Source organism: Myxine glutinosa, chromosome 10 (assembly GCF_964187855.1).
Source record: "Myxine glutinosa chromosome 10, kmMyxGlut1.1, whole genome shotgun sequence".
Classification (NCBI taxonomy): domain Eukaryota; kingdom Metazoa; phylum Chordata; class Myxini; order Myxiniformes; family Myxinidae; genus Myxine; species Myxine glutinosa.
In genome coordinates, this window is record NC_136270.1 from 100,799,953 (window position 1) to 100,812,184 (window position 12,232).

At 46.5% G+C, this 12,232-nt stretch overlaps 1 protein-coding gene across 1 annotated transcript in view; it reads right to left on the reverse strand.

Moving 5' to 3' along the window:
- Nucleotides 1-5,516, reverse strand: part of LOC137433392 (sodium channel protein type 8 subunit alpha-like) — a 128,863-nt gene extending 123,347 nt beyond the window's left edge. The window contains exon 1 of the mRNA XM_078785219.1: nt 5,394-5,516. Coding sequence (XP_078641345.1) covers nt 5,394-5,501 — 108 coding nt within the window. The 5' untranslated portion in view covers nt 5,502-5,516. The remainder of the gene's footprint in view (nt 1-5,393) is intronic.
- Nucleotides 5,517-12,232: the final 6,716 nt, after the last annotated feature.

The window sequence follows — 12,232 nt, forward strand, 5'->3', positions numbered from 1 at the left end:
TCTTCAGTGCTGGGGGGGTTTTGCGCTTTCGGTAGACTAGGGCATGCCCGTACTATATCTATATCTAAAATTATATCCCCCCCCTCTATTTACATGAAATGGTTTGGTCCAAAGCGAACGGCTTGCGAGTGGTGACAATCCCCCCCCTCTATTTACATGCAATGGTTTGGTCCAAAGCGAACGGCTTCCGGAGTTTGGTAAAGAAATCGCCATCGCGTGCACAAACGCGCAGGAAAGCGAATGAATCGCAAATTCGTTTTTATTAGTTGTAAAACATAGTTTAACGCCAACATAGTTTGCAAACGTGAAATAAATGAATACGCTCTCAAATGTGCCATCCGAGGCAGAGTGTGCCCGCCACGTTCGGCACACGCGATCGTTCGCTGCTCTCTGATTGGTTGAATCGTTTTTTGGACATAGCTCGGTAAGTAATTGTCCGATTAATATGAAACCTTGAAAAGGCACATCCTCGGGTCCCCAGCAATATACCTGGCAAGTTAAAAGTATATCGGACCCGTGGTTGTCGAGAAACAGCGGTCACAGACAAACAAACGTACAGACAGAGATTACTGGAATTATAGATAGATGTCATATCTGGCGACGTTCAGAGATGCCGACTCCCTCTCGTTGTACAGAGCCAGGAAGAAACCACTCACTGCCTCTGTAATCTGTAAATCAGTAGCTCCCTCCTCTCCGATGAAGTGAAGCAGGTCACCAGGTACTACTCTCATGGCCTTGAGTGCGGACACCTTCCCTTTCCCCGCGGGATAGGAGGTGGTGTCACGTCCGGAGAGAGCATGCATACCCAGGATGGAGCGACACTGCTCACCGAGATTCTCTACTGTCGAATTGATGTTGAGAATAGTGCCATCCCATCTCTCCATCTGCAGGTTACATGTGATACCCACCTTCCAGCACCAATAGACCATGAGTACGAAAACATCAGTGTCGTCGCTGAGAATGCGGACAGTTTCAGCTCCGCGACTGGCTGCATCCAACATGATGAGGGAGACGTCAGCCTCGTCATGAGTGACAATACTGTCTGCTTTGCTGACCATCTTGATGTGATCTCCTATGCTGTGTGTGCACAGGAGCTCACCCAGTCTCCGTTTGTTTGTCTTGTTCTTCATCACTTTGTCGCGGCTAGGTCGAGGGGTTGTCAGTGAGAGTCGGTACTCTGTTGAGCTCTCCCCAGCTCTTCTCTGCCTCTCGTGGTCTTTGGCAGAGACTTGCTCATACCGGTCAAAGATGACAAATGTTTCGGTGATGTAGCGATTAAGCCGGCGCCCCATGCTGGCTGCGAGGTCAGCCACAGTGCCTGACGATGGCCACACCACGTGATAGATGAGCTGCGATGCATCAACGAGTACAACATGTGATGGGTGAGGATTGGGGGCAAGGATTCCAAGACGCTGGGCGATCACAGACTTGTTACCCTTCCTGAGGCATCCATACTCATCGATGATGGATGCAGGGACCGGGCCGAGCTCGTAGTCAAAGAGGGCAGAGAGCTCCATTCTTCTCTTGCTCCCCACCACCAGCAGCCGAGCAAACAACGCCTCAAGGTCACATATGATCTTCGCATTGACCTTCACTCTTTTTTTGGTGAATGTCATTGTCACCACCTTATTTGAGATGGGTGCAAGAAATCTCTCAGGAAGTGATGAAGAGAACAGTGTGCTCATGTCCTGTCCGATCTTCAATGCATCTTGCACATTCACCTTTTCATCTGCCACCTGGCCATTTATGATATGGTGGAGGGTCGCGGTCTCCATGGTGAGTGGCTGGGAGTTTTCCTGTAGCACTCTCAGGATTTTAGCCCGGTCCTCCGCGTCCAATTCCCGCCGTCATTTACCCTCTTCTTTGTGTCTGTTGGGCTTCATTGTCTTATCCGGTGCTTCAGCATCGTCGTAAATCTCATCCAATGACTTGGAGAGATAGGAGCAGATGCCGAAAGATTGGATCCACACGGCGACCTGCTCAGGGTTGGTGGAGATGCCCTTCATGCCTCCTACTCCCTTCCCTTGCTTGATGCGTGTCTGCTCCCCAAACATGTCTCCACTCACGGCTTTTACATCCCTTTTTTCACATGAAATTTTGATCGCAGGAAATTTTTTATAAGAACACTCACGGAAAGCATATCTGTCTAAGTGTATTATGTCCAAATTTCATACAGATCCTTCAAATAGTTTGCTCACACGAAGCATTCAAACGGAGCAATAGAGCGAAACAGAAATTTCAGTGTCCCAGGCCTATGTTTGAGAGGGTTAATGCTATTAATGCTAATTTTGCTAATTGCCCAACATATGCAAGTTAGCATCCGGCAGTTTCTAAGTGCTGGGGACCCATACTGTACATTTCTAACTGAAAACGTTGGGGTACTCAACATTTCCGGGTTCACAAGAGGGCTCTATAGGCTTGGCAAGTAGACTATTAGCTTTCCTCCTTTTCGTGAAAGATAATGTGGGATATTTGATGTCCAGTAACTAATGATAGCACACTGACAGGACATCCAGGTTTAATGTTCCACCAATGGACAGCGGGCTGGCAGGATAGCCTAAGAGCTATGCTCATTCGCCTCTGAGCTGTACAGCCTGGGTTTGCAATCCCGACCCAGCTATGATGAAACTATGCTTTGAATGAAACTATGAAACTATGAACTATGAAACTATGAACTATGAAAACTATGAAAAAAGCTATAAATGGAACACAGAACACAGTCATTCTGGTGTTTCGCAGGCAGAACGATTCATCAATGTGTGTGCTGTCCCTCGGATGGATGTTAAACTGGGCGTCCCATCTGCTGGCCTTAGTTAGTGGAATCCTCATGTTGTCCTTTTTTTTTCTTTTTTTTCTTTTTTTTTGGTATACAAGATCGAGGCTCGTGAAAGAGCTAACATTAATCACACAAAAAGTCAAACCGACACATAAAACACAAAAATAAGGGGAGCGGTAGACAAGATGGGGAGAGAGGGGAAGGACACAAACACAACATTTGAGAGCAGGCACATCGGGAGAAATGTGGGAGGGGGAGGGCTTGGGGGGAGGTGGGAGAGGTATAAAACATAAGAACACTGCAAGGACTTCCAGGAAAGAAGTTGGAATTTCGAAAAAAAAAAGTCTGTCATCTCAAAAAAAAAAAGCTCAGGCTGTCATCCTTCCGAGGTCGGCAAAATGAGTACCAGCTTACTGGTAACAGGGGCACTGCATCGGCAGCACAACGGCGCTTCCAGTTTACGTCGTACACACAGTGCCTGCGCAGTCCTGCATTATTGTCTTATATGTAAAGTCAAGGTTCATAGAAGATGCAAGAACACAGAATTGATTAGGAAGCAACAATACAAAAGGAATCGCAGAACTGAGGATCAGCTGAGAATCGCTAAACTGAGAAACGCAGAGCTGAGGGACTAAATAGATCGAGACGCTGCCAAATAATTTTCTTCATAGGTATGGGTTATGCTGGTTGGTTTACCATAGAGTCCCTGTATATAGAGAGTTGTGTCAACTCAAATTTGGACGCCATTTTGTGTCTAAGTGTGTCGGATTAGATATACATGTACATTCGCGATATGGGGTGATATATTCTAAACCTGCTAAAAAAAAAACTACTACACATATTTAGTCTTATTATTACATACAGGTGATATTTGTTTTGTCAAAAACTCAGCTATTGCCGTGAAAAAGAGCTGTGTGGTGATATTAAAAGTGGTATGGCAATGCATATTACAAGCCAACACTGCATATAAGAGCTAACATTATAAGTAAGACAAACCAATGCTGTCGTTCTCTGAATTTTAATAACTTTTAGAAAGGAGTGTGGGCATATCCAATATTTTTAAAAGGGTGCCGAGAGCAATTCCGGTGTAGGACTTCCAGCCGACATATAGTCTAACACACTTAAAACAAATTCTGTACGTGGTATTGCCGTATTTCTATAGTGTACAACTTTAGTTTTATCGACATTTATATTCAATTTCCATTGTAATGATTTAACAAGCTGCAAGTCAGCTTCTGTCTCTGACATAAGGAAAACGTCATCGGCATCTAGTAAGATTGAAACGTTCATTTATTACTACACCCTTGCCCAGAACTCTGATGGATATTGCCTGATCGATTAATGTTTCATAGCTGGCGACTTAATTAACACTTAATTTTCGACTGCGCCAAGCCGTAATTAAACAGAGAAAAAACTTTAAAAAATACCTGCAGTGTGCACGGTTCGTCTAGTCGAACAGATATGGAAAAGCACAGATAAGACGTCGTATTCACCATAACTTGTTTAATTTCCCAAAAATGTCCCAAATTTGTCTTCTGACTTTATCACTTGGAAATCTATACATCTTATATTTCCCAGATTGGTTTGAACAACCAAAAGCAGAACAACCAGTCATTTTGTTTGGCAATAAACAACATTCCTGTACCAAGCTGACGTTCACGCACGGTGAAGTTAGACACAAAATGGCGCCACGAAATCACGTGACCAGAAATCTCGGGTCAGCGCATGGCGCAACTCTCTTTATACAGGGACTCTAGTTTACCATTGCCTTCCCAGCAGTCAGGGCAGGAGTTTGGAATTAGGCCAAGGTAGCAGCGATAGCTCGCATATCGAAGCTCTTGGAAGAGCAGAAGAATATGGGGATATCATAATGGAGGAACAGACACGATGGGGTAAGTGGAAAATGGTGGGAAAACATCAAATGGATGGACGACAGCACAAAGAAAGGAACTGCAGGAGAAGGGTACAGGATTTCATTGGGTTTATTGGGTTCATTATTGACCTTGACCCTTAATTATCAGGTTCTAACATTGCACTGTATGTAGTGCGAAGACTGTTCATTGTACATTTACCCAAGTTGGCGCATCGATAGATAATTGTCTGAAATTGAACCAAACGGTCTTTGGTCGTGGCCTTCAATGGCTGATGTAGATCATAAAGGAATTTGTCATTAGTAGCATGAAAATGTTTCATGGTGCAGTCACAAAAATGTGTACATGGTCTTAAATTCATCCTAATGGTCTTTCTTTTTGAAGGCATGTCCTTAGGAATTTGCTAAAGCTGTAACTTCTGCTCTTACTAAGCAATTGACTTGCAGGGGCCAAAGAAGATAAATTTTTGGTAACAAGCAGATGTTGCAAAGAAGTAGCGCATTGACATGTATGAACACCGCATGAGTATTTTTTACTGTTAAATACTACCTGTATTCGGTTTTATCACACAATACTACTGAAAGGGTAGATGGAATAATGTCACTCAAAACATCTTATGAGCAGATGCGGATGAAATCAGGTGCAAATCAAATGCTTCATCTTATCTCATCAATGAGCTACACTCATTGCATTTTTTTGAATTGTATATCTAGGGACAGGTTAACAACAGGTTACGAGGTGCTGACCTTATTGCTATAGTCCAAAAATGACAGAAATGCACCATCCATTTTATGGTGGTCCATGGCCATGCAGATGGTGTTGAGGACAATGCACATCATGATGAACATGTCCATGAAAGGGTTTTCCACCAGCAGTCGAAACCTTCCTTTGAGCCAAACCCATTTGGAACAGCAGTTCCAGATGAGGGTGGTGCGTAAAAAAGAATTGCAACATTTTGAACATCGTGACTTTGACTTGGCTACTGCAACAGAAAAATAGAAAACACAAAGATATTTGAGAACAGCATGATGATAAAAATCATAGAATAAGACAAAAACAGATGGAAAGTGAGCGGCACTTGGCTACAGAGAAGCATGAGGTCCTCCAACAGATTGGTACCTATTTTCTAACCAATAGTATGCACCCGTGCAAATACTCTTTGACAGGCAACCAAAAACTTGCACTGCACAAATGTCACGTAATCCACCTTTTGGTGGTAACATGTTAGATATATTCACAACGTAAGAGGAATTAGTGCTTTAAAAATGATGAAAGCAGTGAAACGACTTCTTTTGTAGCCGGCGAAGCCGGTGTTGTGAATGAACGCGTACGTATTATGTTGAAAAGCCAGATTTTGCTGGATCCCTTGAGAATTTCGAAGCTTTGACGCACCAAATCGCTCAATGGAGGCCGCCATCTTGCGGATGCGGAAGTATGCATAACAAATTGAAAAAAGTTCAAAAGGAGTTTGTTTCATCCATCTTTTTTTGATTCACAATCTTATGCACCTCTAATTTGTAATTAAAATACTTTAAGACCAACCTCGGCCCGCACGGGCCTGGTTATCTTCAACGAAAATCGTCACCAAACACCGGAACCAATGAGATTCGAGCATTTGAAAAAATATTTCAAAAACCAAATCACTCAATGGAGGCCGCCATCGACCGGATGCGGAAGTATGCATAAAAAAAATTGCGAAAAAGTTCAATAGGAGTTTGTTTCACCCGTCTTTGTTTGATTCACAATCTCATGCACCTCTAATTTGTAATTAAAATACTTTAAGACCAACCTCATTCCCCAGGCCCACACAGGCCCTGGTTATCTTCAACGAAAATCGTCACCAATTACCGGAACCAATGAGATTCGAGCATTTGAAAAAATATTTCAAAAAAGCTTTTTACCACATTTCGGACGCTGAAAACGGCGTCAAATATTCTAAAATTGACGAATTAATTTTTTAGAAATCTCGCGGCCGTCAGGGATAGTTTTTCACGGCCGGAAATATCCGAAGTTGAGACGGAATTCACCGAATTAATCAAGAAGTAAATTTTATAAATTTTAATCTCATCCAGAATGCAAATGGTGTCATTTTGAACTAGGTACGGTACCTACTACATCTACCTACTACCAACTACCTAACCTACTGATGCCATAGTGATGGGTAAAATAGTGGCAAGAGGCTTTGGCTTCGCCGGCTCATTGCGGCTTTGCAGTCGGGTACTATTAACTATATATTCTGAGAAAGAGAAAATATTGTGAAAACGCACCTGTTACAACTACCAGTTGTCTTGGTATAACTGCCATGGTACAACTACCAGAGCTAAAAATGATATCATGACATGGAATCTCGAGAGCATGAATGCATGACCAAGTGGCAAAGTGTTCCTGAGCAATCCGAGTTTGGAAAGTGTTCAACATATACATTCAAATAAAACTAGAAAGTATCTGACAATGCAAAGCCCATCCACATCCACATTAGATTCAGACTTCTTCTTCTTCTATATGCTAAACAGGACGAAAACAGCTTAAAAATACAAAAATATTGACAATTTTAGGTGACCTTGACATTTTGAACTCAAAAGCAATAGGCTTCAGTGACCCAATATGCAAATCCTGCTTAAATTTCAATCAATCAGATGAAAATTTATGCAAACTTGACCTTTGACCTTTTGATCAAAAAAAAAAAAAAGGCTTTATCTTTTGATTGGTCGTGACAATCCAGTCACTTACAATTCACTTACAATTCACTTACAATAGTCACTTACAAAGTGACAATTCAGTCACATTAAACAATTCAGTGACCCAATATGCAAATTCTTAAAATTTCAGGTCAAATGAATGAAAATTGCCTATTTTAGGTGATGTTGACTGTAGTGAAATCGTATCCGTACTGAACCCGGGTGGGGATGCTCGCTGCTCGCTGTCATTGTTGTCCCCGCTAGGGGCGTGACTATAAGACCCGTTGCTGTGTCAGTGCTCCGAGACTTCTCCCTTGTGACATGTTACATCGGTAGCCTCGTTAATGGTACGCCTTTATAGAATATCTAGCTTGCTTGCATTGACTGATATGAATGGCTTTATGAGATGTCGCATCGTATGCTTATTGTGTATTTCTACTTACAGGAATGATGTGATGATCTAAATGCAATTAAACCAAACCGTTGGACTAAAGTTGTGTGGACCTGAATGGTTTTCCACAACACTTAATTGCATTTAAGATCTGCTGACATGGCTGGCAACAAGACGTTGACGGTGTCCATTTTCAGCGCCGACCCACAAGCCACGGACGGAGGCTTGCAACTCAAGCACTGGCTCCGACAACTGGAGCATCTCTTTGATGAGCCTGAGACCGCTCCGACGCCTGCCGCGAAGCTGGCGATATTACACTCAAAAATCGACTACCGGGTCTACCACGCGGTCGCTCAATGCACGACGTATGATCTTACCATCGCGGAGCTCAAGCGGCTTTACATAAAAGAAAAAAGCCCTGTGTATGCGCGTTATTTGCTGCAGACGCGACGGCAGCAGCCCAACGAGCCTATGGATCATTACGCCCAGGAGCTCCGGCAGCTCATGCTGGACAGCGTCAAGGAGCCACGGACTCCCGAGCAGGCTAAGGATGATCGACTTTTAGATGCCTTCATAGCAGGGGTCTCCTCCCAGGAACTACGTCTCAAACTCTTGGAGAAGACCGACCTGACCTTCGCTACGGCGGTTGAGCAAGCGACGGTGTATACCGAAGCGCGGATGCAATCGAACGCCTATGATCGCACGCGCCTTTTGGCGGGCACCTCACTACACGCCCGGCCGGAGAGTACCACTGACGAGGACGTGGATCCGCCTGCTGAACTCCGGGATGCTCCGGAGGATGACCCTACCCTGACAGCTGCCGTTACGACCAGCAGACCCAAGGCCTTGCGCGGGGCCGCATGTTTTTTTTGTGGAGGGCCTCGTCATGCCCGAGTCGTGTGTCCGGCACGTGACGCTATTTGCCATTTGTGCTCGCTAAAGGGACATTACGCGAAAGTGTGCAAGAAAACGGCACGCGGCTCGCGGCCCTTCGACTCGCGCAGCCGCGGCCGCGCGGGCGCAGCAACCTTGAACGGGCTCGTAGCAGAACCCACGAGCCCAGCGCCTTACCCGACTTCGAAGGGGAGGGCCGCTCTCTGCGGCCCGCTGGGCGCTCAGACGACCTTGATTGGCGCCACCGGACAGCCACCACCGTCTCATTCTCCATCGGGGACAAAGGCCGCGTCCTTGGCCAAACCACGGGCCACACTTCACCAAGCCCCTCGTACTCCTCGAGTCGCCCACGAGCTAACGGCGGCCCCCGCCCCGTCAAAAGAGTTAAGGCAACTTTCGAATACTACGGAAGCCTTTTGTCAAAGCGACCAAAAATGTAAAAAGGCAATTTCGAATACTACGGAAGCCTCTTGTCAAAGCGACCAAAAATGTAAAAAGGCGATTTCGGATACTACGGAAGCCTTTATCTGCCAGGAGTGTCAAAAGGCAATGTCAAATACTACGGAGGCCTTTTCTCGTCGGATTTTGAATCGCGAAACACCGGAATGCTGGGGAAAGCCCTCTGATGACGATAATGGGATCCCCATGGCCAACACAGCCTCCGGCCACGCTCGCAAAACTGCTGCTGGTGTAGGATCCACCCGCGAGGCTGGACCGACCCATTCGGGGGGCTCAGTCCCGCTCCCAGCTGCCTCGTCTGGCCTGGCTCAAGCCCTTATTCCCCTTATGGTTGAGGGCCATTGTGTTCAGGCCTTGGTGGATACCGGATCTACGGATAGTTTTATCGACCAACGACTTGTGCTCAGGCATGGATGGCGGATCGGGCGGTCTACGAGACGGATCTTCATGGCTTCCCAGGGACTGCGGCTCAGCACGAAAGGGGAATGCCGATTGAAACTCGTGCTAAAGGGACGGGTTTTCCCTGATGTACACCTTATGGTTTTACCCGCATTATGTGCTGATATTCTGCTAGGACACGATTTTCTTAAGCTGCATGGACGTCTGGTAATGGAGTTCGGTGGGCCTGACACTCTTGTTGTGGGGCCGGACGACGCGCTAACGGTGTGCGCCCTAGTGCAAATGGACGTCCGGCCGCTTTCGCTGTTCCCCAATCTAACCTCCGACTGTACCCCCGTCGCGGTAAAATCGCGACGCTACTCTCGCGCGGACATGCAATTCATTGCGGACGAAACGGCTCAGCTCTTGAAGGACGGCATCATAGAACCTAGCAGGTCGCCGTGGCGCGCTCAGGTCTTAGTGGTGCGCAGCGAGGCCCATCGCAAACGCATGGTAATCGACTATTCCCAAACGATTAACCGCTTTACACAGCTGGATGCCTACCCCCTTCCGGGGATGGACGCGCTAGTGCAACAGGTATCCCAGTATTCGGTCTATAGTACTCTCGATCTCCGTAGTGCGTACCACCAGATCCCTATCTCTAGGGCGGATCGTATCTATACCGCTTTCGAGTCGGGGCAGCGGTTGTACCAATTTACACGATTGCCCTTTGGGGTGACGAACGGGGTCGCTTGTTTCCAGAGGGCCATGGATGACCTCGTTGCGCGGGAGCACTTAACCGATGTTTTCGTCTACCTCGATAACCTTACGGTTTGTGGATATGACCAAGGGCACCATGACGCTAATCTGAAGCGCTTCCTTGAGGTCGCGCAACGGTATCACTTAACTATGAACGAGGATAAGTGCCGATACTCCCTACGCACCATAGATCTTCTGGGGTACACCGTGACCCATGGCTCTGTCTCTCCGGATAAGGAACGTCTGCGACCTTTGCTCGACATGGCCCCTCCCTGCGATCGGGCGTCCCTGAAACGCGCCCTTGGGCTGTTCGCCCATTACTCCAAATGGGTGCAAAATTTCTCCGCGAAACTTCGCCCCCTTGTGGCCTGCGACACTTTTCCCCTGAGTTCGGCCGCTTTGACGGCCTTTGAAGGTCTTAAGACCGACATCGCCCGAGCCGCCGTAGCGACCATCGACGAGAGCGGCTCGTTCGTCCTCGAAAGTGACGCCTCGGATCAGGCCATCGCGGCGACCCTCTCCCAAGGGGGACGTCCCGTGGCTTTCTTTTCACGGACTCTTACCTCCGCTGAGCGGAGGCACTCGTCCGTTGAAAAGGAAGCGTATGCGATCGTCGAGTCTATTCGGCGATGGCGCCCGTACCTACTCGGGCGGAGCTTCCAAATCATCACGGACCAGCAAAGCGTTGCGTTCATGTACGACACCTTACACGCCCAGCGCATTAAGAACGAGAAAATCACTCGCTGGCGTATCGAACTCGCCGACTTCTGTTACACCATCAAATATCGCCCAGGGAAGGATAACCAGGCCGCCGATGCCTTATCACGCCCGACTACATGTGCTGGTATCACCTCGTTGGAGGGCCTACGGGTGCTGCATGCTACTGCGGGCCATCCCGGCTAGGCTGGGCCAAATCGGAGGTGATTTTCCTAATTCAATGTAATTTACCTAAAAGTTGTGAGTGAGTATCAGGAACAAAATCATGAAAAAAAAATTCAAAAATATTGACGTTTTACGGTCAGACAGCCCGTTACCATAGCAACAGTTACAGACGACTCAAAAAATGCCTACATTGACGATTTCTCAAGCTGTGTTTGACCCCCAGAGTTGATTCTGGTACCAAAAGATGCAGAATTGAAAGCCAAGGATGATTGGATAGCTTAACAATGTCTGTGACACAATTCAATACCACTTTTATCCAAAAAACTGATTTTTGTCTGAAATTTCAAGCATATTTATGGAAAAAAATTGAAAATGTTGCTTTTTAATCATAGGATAACCATTAATCAGATTAAATTTACTTTAAATTGTCTTTTACAACCTTGTATTGTCCAGTTTTTATAACTGTTATAACGTTGTTTAAATTTGGCCATCTTCATTTCAATAAAAAAAAAGTTAACAAAAGCAGCTTACAATCATTAATTTTAATGCCTGCTTTCGGTTGTTACTGTAACCATTCATCAGGGCGTTCAAGGCGCCCTTGCACACATCAAGGATAGGCGCTCTTGTCTTCGATACAACGGCAGTGAACTCTGGGGTCAAGAGTGGAGTCGTAGTAAGACTGGAGACTGAGTTTGGCAGGAGTCTTCTGCAACTGGCGTGTCGGCACCACATCCACGAATTGGTTGGAGGGGCGTCTTGCTCAATAGTGTATGGCCCCACCACAGGACCTAATGAACAGCTGTTCAAGCGACTGCTCAACACTTGGAGTGAATTGGACCGGGGCAACTACACATTGGTCGAGGTGTCTGCTCAACAGAGAGAGCTGGCTGGCCATGTACATGCCACCATCACCTTCCTTCAGACGTGGATGGACAATAGCACAAAGGAGACTCTTCGACACGACTACCTGGAGCTGGCACACCTCACACTGCTGTTTCTTGGAGGGACTGTCCCTGATGGTATGAGGACCATCACTATCAAAGCTCCTGGGGCATTCCACCACGCCCGTTGGATGAGCAAGACTTTATACACTATAAAGGTGGCACTCTTCCGTTGGCAGCTGGGAGATATCTACACACCCGAA